Raw genomic sequence first — 25768 nt, forward strand, 5'->3', positions numbered from 1 at the left:
CTATGCGGGTAAAAGAGAATCCGGCTGCGGCAACGCTCAGATCCAGCAGCGCCAACATCTGCAGACGGACGGTCCTCATAAAAAAGTTTATCTCGGACCATTTCTATTTTTCTTGCTTCAGAGCTGAATTCGAACCTCATGGAATGACGTCATCCTCTCATGGAATTGGGGCTATGTGAAAAACAGTGTCTGAGATATACAATGGGTAAAGAGGTAAGCTAAATAATATTCTTTCTCATTCAAATAATTGGAGAACACTGAGTAGCTGAGGTCATGTGAATGGACGTCCACTACAAAAAGGGATGGCTTTGCGTCTCCCTGCCATGAAGCCTGATATATGTGCCCACTCCTCACGCTCAAGTGGAGGACCCTGTTGCATCTCTGCCATGGTGTTTTGTAAAGGAGGTGCACAATCCTGACAATTAAAAGGACCAATAAAACAATTTTAGTCTTGTAAATGTCTTGTCTGACTCTTATCCACATCATTTGAAAAAAAATGTATATAACCTTTTATTTAACTAAACAAGTCAGTTAAGAACAAATTCTTATTTACATTGACGGCCTGGCAAAAGGCATCCTGCAGGGACTGGGGTTAAAAAATATATATAAATATTGGACAAAACACACCTAATGAAAAGTGAGACCTAAGACGACAACATAGCAAGGCCGCAACGCATGACAACACAACATGGTGCAAACATTATTGGGCAAGAAGGTAGAGACAACAATACATCTCCTAAAGCAGCCACAACAGTCAGTGTCCATGATTGCTTCTTTGAATAAAGAGATTGAGATAAAACTGTCCAGTTTGAGTGTTTGTTGCAGCTTGTTCCAGTCGCGAACTGAAGGACGAGAGACCCATGGATGTGTGTGCTTTGGGGATCTTTAACAGATTGTGACTGGCAGAACAGGTGTTGTATGTGGAGGATGAGGGCTGCAGTAGATATCTCAGATAGGGGAGAGTGAGGCCTAAGAGGGTTTTATGAATAAGCATTAACCAGTGGGTCTTGCAGCTGGGAATATGGAGTTGACTAGTTTACGGAGGAGTATAGATTGCAGTGATGTGTCCTATAAGGAGCATTGTTGGCAAATCTGTTGGCCGACTGGTAAAGAACATCTAGCCGCTCGAGAGCACCCTTACCTGCCGATCTATAATTTATGTCTCCGTAATCTAGCATGGGTAAGATGGTCATCTGAATCAGGGTTAGTTTGGCAGCTGGGGTGAAAAGAGGAGCGATTACGATAAATCTAGACTTGGTTTCCTCTAACTTTAGCCTTCAGCTTTGACATGTGCTGGGAGAAGGACCGTGTATCTGTAACCGATGTGAAATGGCTAGCTAGTTAGCGGTGGTGCGTGCTAATAGCGTTTCAATTGGTGACGCGCTGAGACCTTGAAGTAGTTGTTTCCCTGGTGCGATGGGTAATGATGCTTCGTGGGTGTTAGTTGTTGTGTGCAGAGGGTCCCTGGTTCGAGCCCAGGTAGGGGCGAGGAGAGGGACAGAAGCTATACTGTTACATTGGTGCCGTGACCCGGATCACTGGTTGCTGTGGAAAAGGAGGAGGTCAAAAGGAGGGTGAGTGTTGTTTTTTTCTGGTTGAAATGTTATTGATTATTATGACTAAAAACAACCTGAGGATTGATTATAAACATCGTTTGACATGTTTCTACTAACCTTACTGATACTTTTAAGATTTTTCGTCTGTCTGTTGTGACTGCCTTTGAGCCTGTGGATTACTGAACAGAACACACAAACAAAACGGAGGTTTTTGGATTTAAAGAGGGACTTTATCGAACAAAACAAACATTTATTGAGTAAATGGGAGTCTTGTGAGTGCAACCATATGAAGATCATCAAAGGTAAGTGATTCATTTTATCGCTATTTCTGACTTGTGTAACTCCTCTACTTGGCTGGTTACGGTTTGTAATGATTTGTCTGCTGGGCGCTGTTCTCAGATAATCTCATGGTATGCTTTCGCCGTAAAGCCTTCTTGAAATCTGAAACCGTGGTTGGATTAACAAGAAGTTAATCTTTAAACCGATGTATAATACTTGTATGTTTTATGAAGTTTATAATGAGTTTCTGTTTTTGAATTTGGCGCTCTGCAATTTCACTGGATGTTGGCCAGGTGGGACGGTAGCGTCCCACACCCCCTAGAGAGGTTAACACAAAATCCGGGGAGGGGCCAGCTGAGTATAAGTCTGTATCATCTGCATATAAATGAATGAGAGAGCTTCCTACTGCCTGAGCTATGTTGTTGATGTAAATTGAGAAGAGCGTGTGGCCTAAGATCGAGCCTTGGGGTACTCCCTTGGTGACAGGCAGTGGCTGAGACAGCAGATGTTCTGACTTTATACACTGCAGTCTTTGAGAGAGGTAGTTAGCAAACCATGCCAAAGACCCCTCAAAGACACCAGTACTCCTTAGCCGACCCACAATAATGGAATGGTCTACCGTATCAAAAGCTTTGGCCAAGTCTAAAAATAGCAGCACAACATTGCTTAGAATCAAGAGCAATGGTGACATCATTGAGGACCTTTAAGGTTGCAGTGACACATCCATAACCTGAGCGGAAACCAGATTGCACACCAGAGCGAATACTATAGGCATCAAGAAAGCCAGTCAGTTGATTATTGACAAGTTATTCCACCACTTTTGATAAACAGAGCAAAATAGAAATAGGCCTGTAACAGTTAGGATCAGCTTTCCCCCTTTTAAATAAAGGACGAACCATGGCTGGCTTTTAAGCAGTAGGAACCTCCCCAGAAAGGAGAGACAGGTCAAAAAGGCCGGAGGTAGGCTTGGCGATGATAGGAGCAGCACCTTTTTAAAAAGAAAGGGTCTAAACCATCTGACCCAATGAGTTTTTTGGGGGTCAAGTTTCAGGAGCTCCTTTAGGACCTCAGACTTAGTGACTGCCAGCAGAGAGAAACCTTGTAGCAGGCAGGGGAAAAAGAGGGATAAGCATCTGGGATAGTCGCATTAGAAGGGGTGGGAGATGAGGAAATGTTGGCATGGCTGAGTCAAATAGGAATCCTGACTTAATGAAGTGGTGATTAAAGAGCTCAGCCATATGCTTCTTGTCAGTAATAACCACATCATCAACATTAACCTCTCTGCGCACGGAATCCGGTAGTGGGCTGAAATTCCACAACATACGGTGATCGCTACATAAATAGTCATATTAAACATTCATGAAAATACAAGTGTCTCACATGTTTCGAAAGCCTAGAATCTTGCTAATCCAACTGCGTTGTCAGAGTTAAAAAAGGATTTACTGCGAAAGAATACGATGCAATTATCTGAGGATAGAGCCCCATAAAAAAAAAATATATTTCAACCAGCACAGGCTAACAAAATCACAAACTGCATTAAAATAAATCGTTTACCTTTGAAGATCTTCGTCTGTTTGCAATCCCAATGCTAATTGTTACACAATGAATGATATTTTGTTTGATAAAATCTGTTTTTATAGCCTAACATGAAACATTTTGAACCTCTTGTGTCGGGAATTCCGTCTCATTCCATTTCCGACGACACATTCGAGGGTAAATACTCACACAAAACGTCACTTTTCCAGTCATGTTTGGGTTCATTGCAATCAACTGGTTTGTTTGTAACACAACCAAACCTGATGGGCCATTTCGCGGGAAGTATTGACTGAAAGAAACCGATTTGAAGACAACAAGTAATGACATCACTGTGCACCAATGTGACCACTGGTTCATTGATTGACTGTATTTTAACCCAATGACCACTGATCGTCTTGAAATCTAGCTGGGTAGATAGCCAATGAGCTGAGGTAAACGGCAATATGCAATGGTTATGTGTTGGAAGACCAACCCATGTAGTAAACTCCGGCGTAAAGAGAGTCATTCGCTATTGAAGTTTTATTACGGAAGGAGCTACGCATATTACGCACTGCATTCTTTGGTAAATGCGCAGATTCAGCTGTTTATATATCAATCAGTATGGCGACTAAGTCAGGGAAAGCTAAATCGAAGTCTAGATATACAGGTGTACACACAATTTTAGAAGAAATGTATCGGAAAAGTGAGACATTGTTGTAAGACGATTCATTTAGCGATTCCCAAGTGGAGGAATATTTTTTGAACGGAGAGGAAATGTTTTGGACTGGTAAGTTCTTCTCATGCTAATGCCCTTGTTTGAAATCAATCTAAAATATTTTTATTTATTTTTAGAAGCAATATTTAAAAATGTAATGTAAATTAAATGTGAGATGCGTGTGTCTGCCGCCCCACCCCAACCCACATGAAATAGCCTATTTGAGGCTGTTGAGGGGAGGGCAGGCCCACAACAATGGCCAAAGTGAAATGGAGACAGTAGATGCAGCTGGTCTGTTGTAATATAATAATGACAGTAGATCTAGCTGGTCTGTCATAATATAATAGAGACAGTAGATCTAGCTGAAATGTCATAATATAAATGAGACAGTAGATCTAGCAGGTCTATAATACTATATTCAACCTTATGTTCCCTGTACTCATATATATATATCTGTTTATTATACCTGTTGCTACTCACTTTACAGCAGAAAGAGACTGCTATGGCACCTGGCATCAAAAGCACAATAGAGCTTTGGCAAAGTGGGTGGGGTTATATCCTTCCTGTTTGTCCCTGTCTGGGGGTCTCATCAGATGGGGCCACAGTGTCTCCTAACCCCTCCTGTCTCAGCCTCCAGTATTTATGCTGCAGTAGTTTATGTGTCGGGGGGCCAGGGTCAGTTTGTTATATCTGGAGTACTTCTTCTGTCTTATCCGGTGTCCTGTGTGAATTTAAGTATGCTCTCTCTAATTCTCTCTTTCTCTCTCTCTCGGAGGACCTGAGCCCTAGGACCATGCGTCAGGACTACCTGGCATGATGACTCCTTGCTGTCCCCAGTCCACCTGGCCTTGCTGCTGTTTCAGTTTTAACTGTTCTGCCTGTGGCTATGGAACCCTAAATTGTTCATATTTACTCCAGAGGTGCTGTCCTGTTGCATCCTCGACATCCACTGTGATCATTATTATTTGACCCTGCTGGTCATCTATAAACATTTTAACATCTTGGCCATGTTTCTTCCTAGGTTCTGGCCTTTTCTAGGGAATTTTTCCTAGCCACCATGCTTCTACACCTGCATTGCTTACTGTTTGGGGTTTTAGGCAGGGTTTCTGTACAGCACTTTGAGATATCAGCTGATGTAAGAAGGGCTTTATAAGCAAATTTGATTTGATAAATACACCTCTGCTGTCTTAATCGCCCCAGCGATCACTGCCTCATTGCCTGCGTACGTACTGTGTCCGCTGTCAAACGACCACCCCTCATCACTGTCAAATGCTCCTTAAAACACTTAAGCGAGCAGGCCTTTCTAATCGATCTGGCCCGGGTATCCTGGAAGGATATTGACCTCATCGAGTCAGTAGAGGATGCCTAGTTTCTCTTCAAAAGTGCTTTCCTCTCCATCTTAAGTAAGCATGCCCCATTCAAAAAATGTAGAACTAAGAACAGATATGAACAGTTATAGCCCTTGGTTCACCACAGACTTGACTGCCGGGTTCAGCATTAGCATCGAATAGCCCCGGCGATATGCAAAGTCAGGAAGCAATATACTCAGTCAGTTAGGAAAGCTAAGGCTAGCTTTTTCAAACAAATGTGCTTCCTGTAGCACTAATGCCAAAACATTTTGGGACACTGCAAAGTCCATGGAGAATAAGAGCACCTCCTCCCAGCTGCCCACTGCACGGAGGATAGGAAACACTGTCACCACTGATAAACCTACTTTAATCGATCATTTCAATAAGCATTTTTCCACGGCTGGCCATACTTTCCACCTGGCTACCCCTACCCTGGCCAACATCTCAGCACCCCCTGCCTCAACTGGTCACCATAGCAACACCCACCCGTAGCACGCGCTCCAGCAGTATATTGCACTGGTGATCCCCAAAGCCAACACTTCCTTTGGCCGCCTTTCCTTCCAGTTCTCTGCTGCTATTGACTGGAATGAATTGCAAAAATCTCTGAAGCTCTGGAGTCTTATATCTCCCTCTCTAACTTTAAGCATCAGCTGTCAGAGCTGCTTACCAATCACTGTATCTGTACACAGCCAATCTGTAAATAGCACACCCGACTACCTCATCCCCATATTATTACTTACCCTCTTGCTCTTTTGCACCCCAGTATCTCTACTTGCACATCATCATCTGCACATCTATCACTCCAATATTAATGCAACATTTTTATTATTTTTGCCTCTATGGCCTATTTATTGCCTACCTCCCTACTCTTCTACATTTGCACACACTGTACATAGATTTTTCTATTTTTCTTTTCTTTTGTGTTATTGACTGTACGTTTGTTTATGTGTAACTCTGCTGTTGTTTTTTGTCGCACTACTTTGCTTTATCTTGGTCAGGTCGCAGTTGTAAATGAGAACTTGTTCTCAACTGGCCTACCTGGTTAAATAGAGGTGAAATAAAAAAGTAATGAGGCAAATAGCAAAATGGAAAATCATTTAAAAATATATAACGACTTGGGGCTAGCCATTGTAAGTTCAGAGTCACTCGCCCCAACAGTGCGTGTATGCTAGAGGTGAGCGAAAGCTCGGGAAAGGGGGGGATGTGGGGGGGTACCTGTACCAGACAGGGGAGACAGGCCCGGGCAGATCGTGAACAGATCGCCAGGTGTAATCCAAGCAGCACTGCAGCAGACAACGGGACTAGGCGTCACACCCACTTGGGAGAAACTTTTATTTCTGGAGGCAGATTTCTTGTAGAAAATGCCAGTGGATGGTCTTTGAACAGCTGGGGGGGGGGCTTGAAAGACTCCTGCCACTTGTTGGACCCAAAGGCCTCGACACCTCTCACTTCACACCTCAGTGCTAATTGAAGTTGTATCTGGTCTATCCATGCAGGCCTGGCAGCCTTAACTCAGCATTCAGTCCCATAAAGTAAAATAAACTCAGCAAATAAAGAAACGTCACTTTTCAGGACCCTGTCTTTCAAAGATGATTCGTAAAAATCAAAATAACTTCACAGATCTTCATTGTAAAGGGTTTAAACACGGTTTCCCATGCTTGTTCAATGAACCATAAACAATTAATGAACATGCACCTGTGGAACGGTCATTGAGACACTAACATTTTACAGATGGTAGGCAATTAAGGTCACAGTTATGAAAATGTCAAAAACACCAAAAGAAAGATTCCCAGAGTCCCTGCTCATCTGTGTGAACGTGCCTTAGGCATGCTGCAAGGAGGCATGAGCACTGCAGATGTGGCCAGGGCAATAAATTGCAATGTCCGTACTGTGAGACAACTAAGACAGCGCTACAGGGAGACAGGACGGACAGCTGATCGTCCTTGCAGTGGCAGACCACGTGTAACAACACCACCTGCACAGGATTGGTACATCCGAACATCACACCTGCGGGACAGGTACAGGATGGTAACAACAACTGCCAGAGTTACACCAGGAACGCACAATCCCTCCATAAGTGTTCAGACTGTTCTCAATAGGCTGAGAGAGGCTGGACCGAGGGCTTGTAGGCCTGTTGTAAGGCAGGTCCTCACCAGACATCACCGGCAACAACGTCGCCTATGGGCACAAACCCACCGTCGCTGGACCAGACAGGACTGGCAAAAAGTGCTCTTCACTGACGAGTCACGGTTTTGTCTCACCAGGGGTGATGGTCGGATTTGCATTTATCGTCGAAGGAATGAGCGTTACACCGAGGCCTGTACTCTGGAGCGGGATCGATTTGGAGGTGGAGGGTCCATCATGGTTTGGGGCGGTGTGTCACAGCATCATCGGACTGAGCTTGTTGTCATTGCAGGCAATCTCAACTCTGTGCGTTACAGGGAAGACATCCTCCTCCCTCATGTGGTACCCTACCCCCCCCCCCCCAGAAATTTCTGGGATCTTGCAGGTGCCTTGGTGGAAGAGTGGGGTAACATCTCACAGCAAGAACTGGCAAATCTGGTGCAGTCCATGAGGAGGAGATGCACTGCAGTACTTAATGCAGCTGGTGGCCACACCAGATATTCACTGTTAGTTTTGACCCCCCTTTGTTCAGGGACACATTATTCCATTTCTGTTAGTCACATGTCTGTGGAACTTGTTCAGTTTATGTCTCAGTTGGTGAATCTTGTTATGTTCACACAAATATTTACACACGTTAAGTTTGCTGAAAATAAACGCAGTTGACAGTGAGAGGACATTTCTTTTTTTGCGTAGTTTGTATAATTGTAATGTACTTGTCACGCCCTGACCTTGGAGATCCTTTTTATGTCTCTATTTTGGTTTGGTTAGGGTGTGAGTTGGGGTGGGCATTTCTATGTGTTGTATTTCTATGATTTTCTATCTCTATGTTTTGGCCAGGTATGGTTCTCAATCAGGGACAGCTGTCTATCGTTGTCTCTGATTGGGAACCATACTTAGGTGCCTTTTTTCCCACCTGTCTTGGTGGGAAGTTGACTTTCTTTATGGCACTTTGCCTTAAGCTTCACGGTTTTGTAGTGTGTATTGTTTTGTTCAGCGTCTTCTTCTTAATTATAGAACATGTACGCTCACCACGCTGCACCTTGGTCCGCTCCTTTCATCAACCGTGACCGTACTTTGTTTTTATTTTTCCTTTTTAGTCTAGGCTTTCGAAATCTCATGAGACCAAACACTACTCACTCAGTTCCAGGTTGGATGGTGTCCTCAGGTCTCTGCTGTTCGTTTGCTAGAGCACCCTCCGTATAGCTTGGAAAAAGGAAACCTTAGTAGCAGTAATCCCTCTAGTTAATTCTGGCCAATATTAGGTTGTAGGTTTGGAGTTTTGATCTGGAGCAAAGGCCATGCTGTGGAGGATAGCATCCCGCATATGTCCCTGCCGAATTGATTGGATGATTGGATTACGGATGTACATTGTGAAAATAAACAGCCTATGGATTCAATGTTTGGTGCATACAAGTATGCCTACCCATTATCTTAATTTCGATTATGTCTGATGCTAACACTCCATTCAAAATTGTTGAAGTGCATACAAGTTTATTTCTGCAATATTTAGTTTTTCATTGCATCTGGAATTACATAAGGAGTGTGAATTACACTATTTTCAATAGATTGCCTACATGGCCATCGGCCAAAGTCAGTATTGCACCTCCTATAACATAATAATATAGTGCATCTATGCTGCTGTACTTCTGTCTTCTCCCTCTTTAATTGTTTTTCTCCTCTTTTCTTCCTTCACCATTCCTCCTGCTCCTCCAGTGCTCCTGCATATTTTGAAGCCAAGTTGGCTGCTAGACTTATGTAAGAGAGCTAGTGATTTCATTCTCATTTCACAACCTGCATGCGCCTGTGAATTTTCTAGCTAGGCTATATTGAATCTCTTGCTATTGTCAGGACTCAAACCAGAATAATCCTCATAGCCTATCCATGATCTTAATTTCAAAGATGTCTGATGCTAACGCTCCATTCAACATTTTTTGAAGTTATGTCATCATTTGACACTTTGTTTTTGTTTTTCTCATCACATTTTAACTTCAGTAGACTGAGACTATAAAGTTCACTCAATATTTCGTACCAGAACATCCTTTCCGTCTTTCAATGTTATGTCTATGCCAAGGTTATTGCTGCATGTTAGCATTTCTTGTGCATGAGCCTTAGGCCCTATATTTAATTGGTTTATGCTATCTGTTCGTATTGAATGGCATGCTGATGATAAGTATCAAGTTGTCAAGATTTTTACATTTCATCTCAGTCTTGGATTGTTTTTACTCCCATTTGACGCAAGATAATTGCATGGTGTAGGACACTGCACAAGTCTAGGCTATGAAGTAGTCCATCTAGTCTATGAAAATAAGCAGGATGGGGCAACTTCTTGTCGCCCAGGTTCTCAAGTTCAGAACTGCTGCCAGTCAAAACCCATACAGCGCTGTGCGGCGCAGAGCCAGAGCTCTGATGTCATGCATAGCATGTTACTGTACAGCCACTGTGTTCCAATGTAGGTGTTTTATCAGTGCCAAATCTGCCATTTTTGACCCGTACGAGTGTAAAGAGCTATTGGGATCACTGGAGCATGACCTAGTGTATTGTGATACTGTACGTGTTCCTGAAATGGCTGACGCGTGACTTTTCTCTCTGAAACGGCTTCCTGTTGTTGTTTACCTATCTATGAAGGAGAGCCAGAGGTTCCAAGGAGGGTAGCTTGGCTCGGCTGCCGAAGAAGCACTGAATGAATATTTAATCGCCCTTCAGCACAAAAACAGGTGACGTGTAGGGCAAATGCCTTATTAGGAGAGGCAGTTCCAGGTACACTTAGAGGACACAGTAGCTCCACACAGTAGGCTCCGCTCGTTTGACCTGCTTGCATATATAAAATTATGCTCTCTCACATACATAAAAAAAACATGAAAACAGACTTAAAACATGTTTTTTTAATCTAATTTTCAAAGATTCATGAACCACTTATTATGAAAATGTGTTTATTTCATAGTGATGATAACCCTTTGACCTTTAACCCATAGGATCTTAAAGAGACTGAAAATTAAAGAGCCAAAGGAGATTGAGCTAGATTGTCTGGAGCAGGGCTTCTCCATCTATCTGAATGGAGCTAATGCTAACGCTAGCAAGCAGACCAAGAGACCCAACCAGAAGTCTGTCACCTCGCCACCGCCCGCTCTGAGAGCTACACACACGGCTGGTACACAGCATGCATGACTAAGCATAGACTACAAACCATCTTTGCCACAATACTAAATCCTTGTTAGGCTATTGTAGATTATGTCCCTGTTTATAAATACTTTATGACTAAACTAATCTTCGTAGCATCCTTGTGGCATATTACCAGCAGAACACCACCTCACCCCTCAGTTAGCATGATATAATCCTATGCCCTCGGCCGTTGAATAAATGATAGTGACAGTTATAACCGGTGCCCATTTTTCCCCCTCTGTGTGCTATGGTACCATCTGTGCTATGTAACCTCTGCTCTTCATTTGATGGTGGATTTGACTGCTCATGTGCAGTGACTTTGAGCTCTCTGCCTCTGACTCATCACCAGATGCCTCCAGAAGGGGTTCGCAGCTAGCAGAGGAGGAAATCCACAATCTGGAGGTGAACAGCAGGAAGAGGAGTCTCACTGCCCTGGGAAAAGTGCAGAGGAGAGAATGGGGTCCGGTACAGCCATTCCAGTCTACATCATAGAAATATAATCTAGTCATTCTATTTCTAATGGTCTTTACACAGCCTAACCCTAATGTATAGTTGGATAGATCTAGCGAACAAATCAATGATCATAGACATTTCCACACAAATGGAATAGAATGTACTGTTTGTGTTGTGAATAATACTGTTTTCTATTTTCATCTTTGCAGAACTCGATCAATATTCGAACAGAACAAGGACCCTGTTTGCAGATATCTCCAGAGAGACGGTACTCTGAAGACTTTGAGCCCTACGACAGCATAGAGATGGAGGTAAAGTAGGAAGAAAACAATGCCCATCAGGCTCATGCGTGTGTGGGCGTTTACTGTTCTTTCTGCCACATTTCCATGGTGTGTGCCAGTATCTGTATGTGTCAAATGCAGCTGTCAGTCTGGGTTTGCATGATTGCATCTCACTCTGCTCTGTATTCACCCTGTTCCTCTCCAGCGGTCGAGTCCACGCTCTCCTCATAGTCCCCACTCGCGGCGAGAATCATGTAAGGTGTCACGTTCGTTTGGCTCCAGGGCTGATGGCCGAGGAGGTAGCCAGGTGGAGCCTGAACATCAAAGCGAACGTGTCCTACTCAACATTAACGAGGTCAAGGTGAGAGATCAGCTGTTTTTTTTTCTCTCCCTCCTCTGCTTCCTCTTCTCTCTCTCTCCCTCTTTTTCCTCTTTTCTCTCCCTAAGATAGTGTCCAAGACACTGATCCGGGCAATCAAAGTGCAAGAAATACAGCAATCTTCACCATTTACACATCACCAGATTATATGTAGCCGTAAATCATAGATTTCTATTCGGAGTGCGCTGATTTTAGTGTTAATTTACAACATTTTTCATTTCCTTTTATGTCAAGCAAGCACTCCCCTTCAGAGCAATATAAATCATGGCACGTAAAATTTAGAACTGCCCTGTTATAGCTCAGTGTTAACCTTGTTTGTGGTTAGTGTTATATACAATGCAGTGACGTGAGGGTGAGAGCTGAGTAGTGTTCATTTGGTCATGAAAACATTTTGAAACAGAGGAGGAAATGCATGTACTTTTCATTATCATTTCAACTCAATTGAACATACCCCTGGTGTTTTTTGGCGCTCAGGTGCTTCGACGGAGCCTGGAGGTGAGCATGCGGAGGAGCAGCGACAGCCGGGGGTCGGCGGGAGAGGAGTCAGACGAGGAGTGGGTGGAGGAGCAGATTGAGAGGGAGGAGAGCACGGAGAGCCTGGAAGAGCTAGGTCTGCCTCTTTCCTCCTCCAACAAAACATCTACTAACACAAACCATCCGCGAGCCACTGGGCCCAAAGGCTGCCTTCACGACCCTGCAGACCTTATAGTGCTGGACTTTGGGCCCTCTCCTAAAGGTACTCCAACAATATGGATTACGATATCCTGTATTAATGTTATTCAGCCAGGAGTGCATCTTAACCATCAACTATAGTGGCTACCTTTCCTTGTCCCCCCCTTCGTTTGCACTGATCTGAAATTAAAGGATTGGTGAAAGTAATATGGTGGCTGCCTACTGAGGAGTTACCCACCCGATCTTTTATATCATTGCAGCTGAAAGGAAGGAGACAAGTAGAGGACGGCACTTTAGAGATTTTATTGAGCCTGGCATTTGCTTCAGGTTGTCTCTATTCTTTGACCTTTCTTTACCTTTTTTCCATTATGTTGCAGGCCGTAAGATCGAGAGTTTGCTGTCGGCCAAGAGGAAAGACAACCTGGAGACCTACATACCCACCAAGCCTCTGCTGGTGAAGAGCAAAACTCTGGACAGGCCCTCTTCAGAAGAGTGCAGGGATGGCAGAGATCCTCAACGTATGTTCTGCCCTGTATTCATGTCATTCATAAACCTAAGAGGCCTTAGTAGAAAATAGCTGTTGCATAGTAAACAACAGTCAAGTGTACAATGGTCCCTGAACTGTGTTTCAAGAGTATGACTCTTTCTTTCCCTCTCTCTCTCTCTCTCTTAACCCCCCCCCCCCCCCCCCTCTCTCTGACCCCACTCGCTCTCTCAGGGCCGTGGAATCATGTAGAGCGCCCCCTGTCTGCAGCAAGGAAGGCCTCCCAAGAGGAGCGCGACTCGGAGGAGACGGCTTGCAGGGTGCTCCAGGCCCTGCAGAGAGAGAACAGCCCATTGCAGAGCCCCGAGCCCAGGGCCTTCAGCCGCACCCCGGTAGGACAGATAACAACCATAGAAAAAGAATGAGTGAATTTAATGATATTTCTATGGGCACAACCAGAGTGTGCTGTGCTGGGTCAACTAGTGGGTTGTTATCTTCTTGTGACCTGTCTGCTGTAGTGATTCATGTTTTACAGTCTAGCCTATCCCTGTCTCTTATTTTCAAATCTTTTCTACATTTAGTTGAATATAGTTAGGCTATTATCCTCTCTAAGTCTAACTCCATTGTGCTCCTCCATTGTAAATCCACAGGTGATGGGACACCAGATGATGAACGGCTCGCTGCGTGACTACGATGACGACAAAGATGAAAGTGGGGTGACCAGAGCCATGCAGAGAGTCATCCTCATGGGTCCCAGGTAGTGTACTGCAACGTTACACACTGCTGTCACTACAATCTATGCATATAGAGAGGAATAAGGACAGAAATCTAAGTTACTATCTAAGTCTGTACCAGGGGTGTCAAATCCGGGTCTATACTAATCTCCTGATCCGGGTCTATACTAATCTCCTGATCCGGGTCTATACTAATCTCCTGATCCGGGTCTATACTAATCTCATGATCCGGGTCTATACTAATCTCCTGATCCGGGTCTATACTAATCTCATGATCCGGGTCTATACTAATCTCTTCCAACCTTGACTGTCACAAAGGAAAAAAACATTGAATGGCTATGTTCCAATAGTATCCACAAATAGCATACTAAAGAGACTGAAATCGTCTATAAGGTATGCTAGTTTGCGTATCGGGAAGTGGCCAGACATAGTCTTAACTGGTGACAGTTTAGAAAGACACTGGCATTACTAACTCCGTCATGCTTGTGTACTATGCTGGGAAAATAACACCATGTACAGTACAAAACTCGTGGTAATGTCTTGGATGGGCGACGCCAGTGCACCAGTAATTGTATACCTTCGATCGAGGCTCTCTAACGATCAGAAACCTGTAAGTGATAACCTAACCTCTCTGACCTTGAAGCGTGTTTAGTCAACAAAGCTGTAGGAGAGTCTTCAATAACTGTCTTTGACCATGCATCCATTTCCATAGATAATCACCAAGAGCAGGGTCAAAGACCATTGATGTTGTGAAAGAATTGATGAGTAATCGTTTTCTTTCAGGCAACAGCAGAGACTACTAAAGGCATTGGAGAAACTAGAGGCAGGCACAAACTTTGAAATCCCGCAGACAGTGAAGACGGATAATAGCAAACCACCGGTGAGTAACTAGGTGAGACAGACGGTGAGAGAGAGACAGACACACACGAAAACACCAAACACACACATGTATGATGTACTTTATGAAGTGACGGTTGGCTTGACTCGTGAAGTTCTGTCGTTGTCATGGTGGCAGAGGAGGCGGGTCTCGGTGGAGGCACCACCCACCGTGTACGTCACCATGGAGATCCTGAGTAACTGGGGGAACAGGTGCCAGGTGGGGCTGACGGAGATGCAGTTCTTCGGCCCAGGGAACAGGAAGCTGTACGTGTCGCCTCACGACTTGGACATCCGGAACGCCGACTCCCCTGGGAACCTCGGAGTGCTAGTCAATGGGAATGCTAAGGTGAGTTGGAAGTCTCCCCCCCCCAAGCCTTTCTGACAACACAAATTAAACTGAGGAAATGCAGGTACCTTTCTGATTTTCTCTATTTTAGCTGAATGTTATCAGATCTGAACCAGAACTCAAAGTTTGACAAACTGACTTGTTGGAAAGGTGGCATTCAATGACAGTGTCACGTTGAATGTCACTGAGCTCCTCAGTAAGACCAAATTAGAAAACATTTCTAAAAACCTGTTTTCACTTTGTCATTATTGGAGTATTGATAGATTGATTAAATATACAGTACCAGTCAAAGGTTTGGACACACCTTCTCATTCCAGGGTTTTTCCTTCTTTTTTTCTACATTGTAGAATAATAGTGAAGACATCAAAACTATGAAATAAAACAAATGGAATCATGTAGTTACCAAAAAAGTGTTAAACAAATCTAAATGTATTTTCAATTTGAGATTCTTCAAGGTAGCCACCCTTTGCCTTGATGCCAGCTTTGCACACTCTTGGCATTCTCTCAACCAGCTTCATGAGGTAGTCACCTGGAATGCATTTCAATTAACAGGTGTGCCTTGTTAAAAGTTAATTTGTGGAATATGTTTCCTTAATGGGTTTCAGCCAATCCTTTGTGTTGTGACAAGGTAGTGTTTGTATAAAGAAGATGACCCTACTTGGTAAAAGACCAAGTTAATAGTATGGCAAGAACAGCTCAAATATGCAAAGATAAATAACAGTTCATTACTTTAAGACATGAAAGTCAGTCAATCCGGAAAATGTCAAGATCTTTTAAAGTTTCTTCAAGTGCAGTTGCAAAAACCATTAAGCGCTATGATAAAACTGTCTCTCATGAGGACCGCCACAATGAAAGGAAGACCCAGAGTTACCTCTGCTGCAGAGCATTAGAGTTACCAGCCTCAGAAATTGCAGCCCAATAAATACTTCACAGAGTTCAAGTAACAGACACATCTTAACATCAACTGTTCAGAGGAGACTGTATGAATCAGGCCTTCATGGTCAAATTGCTGCAAATAAACCACTACTAAAGGACACCAATAATAAGAAGAAACTTGCATGAGAAACACAAGCACTGGACATTAGACTGGTGGAGTCAAAATTTGAGATTTTTGGTTCCAACAGTCGTGTCTTCGTGAGACGCAGAGGTGAACGGATTATCTCTGCATCTGTGGTTCCCACCGTGAAGCATGGTGGACACTGTCAGTGATTTATTTAGAATTCAAGGCACACTTAACCAGCATGGCTACCACAGCATTCTGCAGCGATATCCCATCTTGTTTGGACTTAGTGAGACAATCATTTGTTTTTCAACAAGACAATGACCCAACACACCTCCAGGCTGTGCAAGGGCTATTTGACCAAGAAGGAGAGTGATGGAGTGCTGCATCAGTTGACCTGGCCTCCACAATCACCCAACCTCAACCCAATTTAGAAGGTTTGGGATGAGTTAGACCGCAGAGGGAAGGAAAAGCAGCCAGAAAGTGCTCCGCATATGTAGAACTCCTTCAAGACTATTGGAAAAGCATTCCAAGTTAAGCTGGTTGAGAGATTGCCAAGAGTACACAACTGTGGCTACTTTGAAGAATCTAAAATATTACTACATGATTCCATATGTGTTATTTCATAGTTCTGATGTCTTCACTATTATTCTACAATGTAGAAAATAGTACAAATAAAGAAAACCCCTTGAATGAGTAGGTGTATTTTTAAATGCAACGTTACACAACGTGGAAAAGGTCAAGGGGTCTGAATACTTTCCGAATGCACTGCATTTATTTTTGGGCGACATGGGTCCCATTTATGTCTGGTGAAAACCAAACAATGTATTCCACAGTAAGAACCTTGTACCAACGGTCAAGCATGGTGGTGGTAGTGTGATGGTTTGGGGATGCTTTGCTGCCTCAGGACCTGGACAACTTGCCTTAATGGAAGGAACGATGAATACTGCTCTGTATCAGAGAATTATACAGGAGAATGTCAGGCCATCCATCTATGAGCTGAAGCGGAAGCTGAGTCATGCAGCAAGACAATGATCCAAAACACACAATCAAGTCTGTATGAAAATGGCTAGAAAAACACAAATAGACATTTTGGAATGGCCTAGTCCAGACCTAATACCAAATGAAATGTTGTGGCAGGACTTCAAACGAGCAGTTCATGCTTGAAATCCCAGAAATGTCACTGAGTTAAATAAGTTCTGCATGGAAGAGTAGGACAAAATTTCTCCACAGCGATGTGAGAGACTGATCAACAACTACAGGAAGTGTATGGTTGGAGTCATTGCAGCTGAACGCGGCCAATTACTTTTTCACACAGGGGCATTGGGTGTTACATACAGTTGCAGTCTGAAGTTTACATACACTTAGGTTGGAGTCATTGAAACTTGTTTTTCAACCACTCCACAAATTTCTTGTTAACAAACTATAGTTTTGGCAAGTCAGTTAGGGCATCTACTTTGTGCATGACACAAGTAATTTTTCCAACAATTGTTTAGACAGATTATTTCACTTATAATTCACTGTATCACAATTCCAGAGGGTCAGAAGTTTACATAAACTAAGTTGACTGTGCCTTTAAACAGCTTGGAAAATTCCTGAAAATTATGTAATGGCTTTAGAAGCTTCTGACAGGCTAATTGACATTATTTCGGTCAATTGGAGGTGTACCTGTGGATGTATTTCAAGGCCTACCTTCAAACTCCGTGACCTCATGGAAAAATCAAAAGATACCAGCCAAGACCTCAGAAAAAAAGAGACCTCCACAAGTCTGGTTAATCCTTGGGAGCAATTTCCAAACGCCTGAAGATGCCACGTTCAACTGTACAAACAATAGTATGTAAGTATAAACACCATGGGACCACACAGCTGTCATACCGCTCAGGAAGGAGACGCGTTCTGTCTCCTAGAGATGAACAAACTTTGGTGCGAAAAGTGCAACTCAATCCCAGAGCAACAGCAAAGGACCTTGTGAAGATTCTGGAGGAAACATGTACAGAAGTATCTATATCCACAGTAAAACGAGTCCAGTATCGAAATAACCTGAAAGGCCGCTAAGCAAGGAAGAAGCCACTGCTCCAAAACCGCCATTAAAAAGCCAGACTGGTTTTCAACTGCACATGGAGACGAAGATTGTACTTTTTGGAGAAATGTCCTCTTGCCTGATGAAATAAAAATAAAAACTGTTTGTCCATAATGACCATCATTATGTTTGGAGGAAAAAGGGGGATGCTTGCAAGCTGAAGAACACCATCCCAACCGTGAAGCATGGGGGTGGCAGCATCATGTTGTGGGGGTGTTTTGCTGCAGGAGCATCTGGTGCACTTCACAAAATAGATGGCATCATGAGGCAAGAAAATGATGTGGATATATTGAAGCAACATCTCAAAAGACATCTGTCAGGAAGTTAAAGCTTCGTCGCAAATGGTCTTCCAAATGGACAATGAAACCCAAGCATACTTCCAAAGTTGTGGCAAAATGGCTTAAGGACTACAAAGTCAAGGTATTGGAGTGGCCATCACAAAGCCCTGACCTCAATCCTATAGAACATTTGTGGGCAGAACTGAAAAAGCGTATGCGAGCAAGGAGGCCTACAAACCTGACTCAGTTGCACCAGCTCTGTCAGGATGAATGGGCCAAAATTCACCCAACTTATTGTGGGAAGCTTGTGGAAGGCTACCCAAAACGTTTGACCTAAGTTAAACAATTTAAAGGCAATGCTATCAAATACTAATTGAGTGTATGTAAACTTCTGACCCACTGGGAATGCGATGAAAAAAATAAAAGCTGAAATAAATTATTCTCTACAATTATTCTGACATTGCACATTCTTAAAATAAAGTGGTGATCCTAACTGACCTAAGATGGGGAATTTTTACTAAGATTAAATATCATTAATGTTGAAAAATTGATTTAAATGTATTTGGCAAAGGTGTATGTAAACTTCTGACTAACTGTAACTTTGTGATGTAATAATTGAAATAAGTATGTAATTGTTGTGTTTGTTCACTCAGTTATCTAATATTCGGTTTTGGTTGAAGATCTGATAACATTTACTGTAGTATCAAACATATGCAAAAATCGAGGAAATTATAAAGGGAGCAAGTTATTTTTCGGGAATTTGGGGGAGGTGTGCGGTCAGGCTGTGCGTCCCCGCGGACAGTGGTCTCAGAACCGTGTAGCTATGTCACAATGGGTTGCCGGACTATCACGGCTCTGTGGCTTTGGTACTCACGGCTCTATGGTACTCTGAGTGTTACCAGATTACAGTATATTGGCTGTCTGGTCATTTTAAAGGCCCAATGCAGCCATTTTGTTTTTATCTCAATACAAAATAATTTATGGGTAACAATTATATACCTTACTGTGATTGTTTTCAATTAAAATGATACAAAATAAATAATAATAGCTTCTTAGCAAGAGCAATTTCTCTAGCAATAATGTTGCTAGGACTGTCTTAGTGGTCTGAGGGGGGAGGGAAAAACTGAAAACTAGCTGTTATTTGCAGAGTGGTTTGGAACTTTCTTTCTTATTGGTCTATTAACTCATTGTAATCAGCCAGGCCAAAATTCCATCCCACCAAAACAGGCTGAAGTTTCAGGCTGTCTTTTCAAACAGCTCTTACACTAAAAGGGAATCATCATCATTTTCAAAATATTACAGTATTTGTCCAACCTCTTACTGTGGAATTATACACTGCTCAAAAAAATAAAGGGAACACTAAAATAACACATCCTAGATCTGAATGAATGAAATATTCATTTTTTCTTTACATAGTTGAATGTGCTGACAACAAAATCACACAAAAATTATCAATGGAAATCAAATGTATCAACCCATGGAGGTCTGGATTTGGAGTCACACTCAAAATTAAAGTGGAAAACCACACTACAGGCTGATCCATAGAATCAATGCCTTCCTCTTGCAGGAACTGCTGACACACTCCAGCCATATGAGGTCTAGCATTGTCTTGCATTTGGAGGAACCCAGGGCCAACCGCACCAGCATATGGTCTCACAAGGGGTCTGAGGATCTCATCTCGGTACCTAATGGCGGTCAGGCTACCTCTGGCGAGCACATGGAGGGCTGTGCGGCCCCCCAAAGAAATGCCACCCCACACCATGACTGACCCATCGCTAAACCGGTCATGCTGGAGGATGTTGCAGGCAGCAGAACGTTCTCCACGGCGTCTCCAGACTGTCACATGTGCTCTGTGTGAACCTGCTTTCATCTGTGAAGAGCACAGGGCGCCAGTGGCGAATTTGCCAATCTTGGTGTTCTCTGGCAAATGCCAAACGTCCTGCACGGTGTTGGGCTGTAAGCACAACCCCCACCTGTGGACGTCAGGCCCTCATACCACCCTCATGGAGTCTGTTTCTGACCTTTTGAGCAGACACATGCACATTTGTGGCCTGCTGGAGGTCATTTTGCAGGGCTCTGGCAGTGCTCCTCCTGCTCCTCCTTGCACAAAGGCGGAGGTAGCGGTTGGGTTGTTGCCCTCCTACGGCCTCCTCCACATCTCCTGATGTACTGACCTGTCTCCTGGTAGCGCCTCCATGCTCTGCACACTATGCTGACAGACACAGCAAACCTTCTTGCCACAGCTCGCATTGATGTGCCATCCTGGATGAGCTGCACTACCTGAGCCACTTGTGTGGGTTGTAGACTCCGTCTCGTGCTACCACTAGAGTGAAAGCACCGCCAGCATTCAAAAGTGTCCAAAACATCAGCCAGGAAGCATAGGAACTGAGAAGTGGTCTGTGGTTATCACCTGCAGAACCACTCCTTTATTGGGGGGGGGTCTTGCTAATTGCCTATAATTTCCACCTGTTGTCTATTCAATTTGCACAACAGCATGTGAAATTTATTGTCAATCAGTGTTGCTTCCTAAGTGGACAGTTTGGTTTCACAGAAGTGTGATTGACTTGGAGTTACATTGTGTTGTATAAGTGTTCCCTTTATTTTTTTGAGCAGTGTATATAAAATACATGAACATTTTGACTGCACGGGCTTTGTAAGTGAATGTATTCATCTATTTCGCTTCATCCGCATTAACATCTGCTAAATATGTGTATATGACCAATAAAAAAATGCAGATTTACATTTTTTACTTAAACTGACTGCTTATCTCTATGTTGTTGTGTGTTGGTTTGACCACCAGACCACAAAGGAGTGCCATATGTGGACCTGTCCTTTCCATCTCCCGGTTCAACTGTACTTCATCATCAGGAACTTGGAGCGCTCTCCGGACTTTGGGATATCCCTGATCAAGATCTGGAACTACAACAGGAGCCTCAGTGTAAGAGCCCATTTTAAGGCCAAACTGGCAGATTGAGTCTGAAATGGCACCCTATTCGTTATTTTGTAGTGCACTGCTTTTGGCTGGAGCCTTTGCAGTAGAGGTTGCCAGTTATAGTAAAAAGGGTTGCATTAAGTAATGATTCAAATGGATTTTGATAGAAATGGTACTTAAGTTGTTAGCACTTACTGTATGTGCAGCCCTTACATATATAAAGCCTCTGATTGGTTCATCACACCAGTCCTAGTTCAGGGTTTACTAAGATAAACACCATCATCTGTTAACAGTTGCTCGTAAATCCAGCTTGCTTCAGCCAGCCCCTGTCATTCTACAGGGTGACCACCATATTGGCAGAAGGCTTTGGGAGGGAGGGTATAGCCTTCAAGCCGTGTCTGTGTGAGCTACCAGTCAGTCCAAATGTGGAACAGTAAGAGATTAGACCTGGGGGATTAGTGAGGGGACGCCCAGGTTACTGCTCTCGCCTCTCGCCCTGCTGCTGTCACAAAAGGGAAGGACGGGAATCACAAAGCCCAGGCAACCAGGGGTCTGTCTGGAACTGTGGATGATATGGGTTGATTTTAGCAGTGTCTCTGTTCATTGAGTCCTATTTCAGGTTCTAGTGGTGTGTTTTAGGATGCGAGGTAAGGCGCTGTTTGATACTGTGGAATCCATGGGGTGGGGATACACTGATTTAATGAGCAGGGATTGAGGAGATTTGATTCTGGTCTTAGCCATTTAGCCATCCACCATGTCTGTCTGTGTGTGTTGGTAAGGAGACTAATTACAATTAGCTTTACAGTTGACTACGTCTGCACGTTTAGCTTAATTGACTCTGTCTACATACCTGTGGGAAAGAATATTGGGGCCTACAACTAGGAAGCTCCTTGGTTAACAGTATGGTATCAGTTTCAGTGTTGATCTATGTCACGTTCACATCAATATTCAAGCTCTTTGACTTTTTCCTTGTTCATTTTTCATTTTCGATGTTGCTTTTCTTATACGGTCTACCGAAATCCATGCATTACCTAAATATTGCCCTGCTTAGAGCCTGAAATAGCTGTGCTGTTCTTTTTTAGGACCTGGACGTTGGTGCCCGGCATGTGAATCTTTACCTCAACAGCACTCTGGTGTTTGAAGGTGAGCTGGACAAGGGCTGTGGCAACCAGATCTTTGATTACAACACCAGCATCGACCTCCAGGCACTCCAAGTCCCAGAATCCTTCTCTCCCAGCCCAGTGGGGTCCGGCCACAGTCTGCGGGGTGCCAGCCCACAGCGCCATGACGAGAGTGGCGCGTGGGTGGAAAGCCGAGGGGAGAATCGAGACCCCAACCACAGACTATCTGAGGGGCTAGCCCAGGTCAGGATAGACATGCAGGATCAAATCGACAATCCCCCCTCCCCCACATCTACAAACTGTCCCCCCCTACAGAGGGACTCCTTTGACATGGACCCTCCGGACCTGGCCCTCCCCCACCCCCCTCTGAAACAGCAGCTGGAGCAGTCGGGTCAACCCACAGAGTGCACAGTCACCACCCAGCCTTCTTCCTCCAGGAGTCCCCAGTGGCTACAGCCCCTGGCCCGGAGCGCCCCCGAGGGCTGCGAGGCCGGAAGGGAGAGACCCCTCTGGCTAGTGCCCCAGCAGTCTGTGGAGCCCAAACCTCCCCTCCCCCAATCCACCTCTACCTCGGTGCTCCCGGAGCTGGGCTGTAACCCGGGGAGGGTGTGTCGGGGGGTGGAGAGGACTGTGAACGAGGGCCAATGGTGTGCAGATTCTCTGGACCTGGGAGGTGACCAGCAGCACCAGGACCGGCCTGTTAGTGGACGTAGGAGCTCAGGCATGAACAACAACACTAGTAGCAGAAAACCAGCAGAGGAGCACCAGCATGGAGCCATTGGACTGACCACAGGTAGGATAATATACTGTGTGTGTGTGTACGTGTGGTCCTAAGACCTGTGTGAGTAATTTCATTTGTACAATACTTTTACGGCTCCTTTATCTACTCTGCATACTGAGCTGTGCAGGCAAGATATGAGAAGTTAATGTGATTTGAGACAGAATCATCTCTAGTGGTAGCCTGTTTGTCTACTTGCCTTTATTATACAACTCAAGAATGTTTTCCCCCCAGGATCTGCCATTGGTTTCCCAATGTTGAGGGTATTGAGAAATCTCGTTGTTCTTGTCAACGGCAGACCAGACATATCTTTTTTTTTTCCTAAATGAGATTATAGAGCAGACAGATTGCTGCATCACAACAAATCTAGGCCTGCATCCTATAATAATCTCTCTTTATCTCCATGACAACAGACAGACCCCCCCCAGACCCTCTAGTAATAGCTTGTTTTTCCCCTATCTGGAAACAAACACAACACACACACACACAGGGCACATGCCAGCTGGTTCTGACCATATCTGTTGTGGACGTGTCAGCTGAAAGTTATCACACCAGCTGTCTGAGTTGGGCTATTCAGTGTGAAAATTACATAATCATTACCATAACAATTGTATCTTCTTCATAACTGGAATATGTACAATTATTTTAGGATTATTGTGGGCCATAACTTTAGTTGGAGAATTCTTACTCGCAAAATTATATAGAGTACCACAATGTATAAAACGGTCAAAAAATAAGCTTGCTTAGCTACACTTGTATTAGGTACTCTGCATGGTCTTTGAGGTAACATGAGAGTGTGTTGATTCCACAGAGGAGCCAAGTTCAGTGTCAGGCAGCATCAGCAAGAGGCAGCATCGTACCCACCGGGCCACGCTCCACAGCCTGCAGGCCCAGGATGACAACCTCATGGAGTCCTGGGACTCCCTCACAAAGTTCAACCAGTGCCAGCGTGGTCGCATCTCCAACATGGGCTTCGAGGGCGACATCTTTGACGAGTTGCTCCAGCGTTCCTCCAGAGCCGGCAGTATCGCCACAATCACCTCCGACCCAGCAGGCCCCCCCTGCAGCCCCTTCCCCTCTTCGTCCCACCTCTCTTCACCCGCCCCTCAAGGGGGCTTCTGCGATGATCCGGTGGATGACCTTTTCGCGGAGCCAGAATTTGAGATTCCGGTCCTCCCACGTGGTCAACGTCTGGTCATTAACATCCTGTCCACATGGGGTGACCGCCACTACGTGGGCCTCAACGGTCTGGAAGTCTTCAGCTCCAGCGGTCAGCCCGTCCGGCCCGCCCACATCCAAGCCGACCCGCCTGATATTAACGTGCTGCCCGCCTACGGCAAAGACCCGCGCGTGGTTGCCAACCTAATCGACGGAATCAACCGCACGCAGGACGACATGCACCTGTGGCTGGCGCCGTTCACCCAGGGGATGAGTCACGTGATCTACCTGGAGTTTGCTGGGCCATGTCAGGTGGCCATGATAAGAGTGTGGAATTACAACAAGTCCAGGATCCACTCGTTCAGGGGGGTGAAGGAGGCTGAGATGCTGCTGGATGGGAGGTGCATCTTCAGGGGAGAGATCGCCAAGGCGTCAGGGACACTGTCTGGAGGTAGGGGGGGATCATGAGTGAGGGATAGCCTCTCTACTTAGACACCCAAATGTATCCCATGTTATAGTTCTACCACAGTTGGCCTATAATAGGTCCTTATTTTACGAACTTCATGTAATTATATTAATTTAGATCGTAGAACTACAGCATTTGTTTGGTGACAAAATACACTGAGTGGACAAACATTAAGAAAGCCTCCGTAATATTGAGTTGCACACCCCCGCTTTTGCACTCAGAACAGCCTCAATTCGTCGGGGCATGGACTCTAACAAGGTTCCACAGGGATGCTGGCATATGTTGACTCCGATGCTTCCCACAGTTGTGTCAATTTGGCTGGATGTCCTTTGGGTGGGGGACCATTCTTAATACACACGGGAAACTGATGAGTGTGAAAAACTCATCAGCGTTGCAGTTCTTGACACAAACCTACTACCATAGCCCGTTCAAAGGCACTCAAATATTTTGTCTTGCCCATTCACCCTCTGAATGGCACACAAACACAATCTATGTCTCAATTGTCTCAAGGCTTAAAAGTCCTTATTTAACCTGTCTCCTCCCATTCATCTACACTGATTGAAGTGGATTTAACAAGTGACATCAATAAGGGATCATGTTTTTCACCTGGATTCACCTGGTCAGTATATGTCATGGAAAGAGCTTGTGTTCTTTATGTTTTATACACTCAGTGTAGGTGTAATGTCATTTGTTGCCCATGCATTAAAACATGTTTGCCTCTAACATCTTGAATTATACCTCCACCCCTCTCCTCTTAGGTCTGGACCAGTTTGGGGACACCATCTTGTTCACCACGGATGATGAGATCCTGGAGGCTATGTCGCGCTACGACGAGACGTTCTGTGGGGAGGCGGAGGGCTTCGAAGAACTGGTGGGGTATGAGGAGGAGCTGCAGAGGCCTCGCACGGCCGACGGAGAGGGGGAGGAACGACCTTTCACCCAGGCTGGCTTCAGACCCGAGGACGACCTCGCTGTGAGTACAACATGACTGACTGGGACTGTACAGTGAAAACATGGAAAGCCTGGATAC

At 44.5% G+C, this 25768-nt stretch overlaps 1 protein-coding gene across 1 annotated transcript in view; it reads left to right on the forward strand.

Annotated features, from left to right (window-relative positions):
- Positions 1–10505: 10505 nt before the first annotated feature.
- The window catches only part of LOC109875686 (protein KIAA0556), a 33352-nt gene continuing 18089 nt past the window's right edge, over positions 10506–25768 (forward strand). The window contains exons 1-14 of the mRNA XM_031804656.1: positions 10506–10686; positions 11047–11162; positions 11360–11461; positions 11637–11792; positions 12285–12546; positions 12860–13000; positions 13201–13358; positions 13617–13723; positions 14484–14580; positions 14716–14925; positions 21084–21221; positions 22298–23129; positions 23926–24723; positions 25497–25711. Of these exons, the coding sequence (XP_031660516.1) occupies positions 11456–11461; positions 11637–11792; positions 12285–12546; positions 12860–13000; positions 13201–13358; positions 13617–13723; positions 14484–14580; positions 14716–14925; positions 21084–21221; positions 22298–23129; positions 23926–24723; positions 25497–25711 (3120 nt within the window). The 5' untranslated portion in view covers positions 10506–10686; positions 11047–11162; positions 11360–11455. The remainder of the gene's footprint in view (positions 10687–11046; positions 11163–11359; positions 11462–11636; positions 11793–12284; positions 12547–12859; positions 13001–13200; positions 13359–13616; positions 13724–14483; positions 14581–14715; positions 14926–21083; positions 21222–22297; positions 23130–23925; positions 24724–25496; positions 25712–25768) is intronic.

Source organism: Oncorhynchus kisutch, linkage group LG25 (assembly GCF_002021735.2).
Source record: "Oncorhynchus kisutch isolate 150728-3 linkage group LG25, Okis_V2, whole genome shotgun sequence".
Lineage (NCBI taxonomy): Eukaryota > Metazoa > Chordata > Actinopteri > Salmoniformes > Salmonidae > Oncorhynchus > Oncorhynchus kisutch.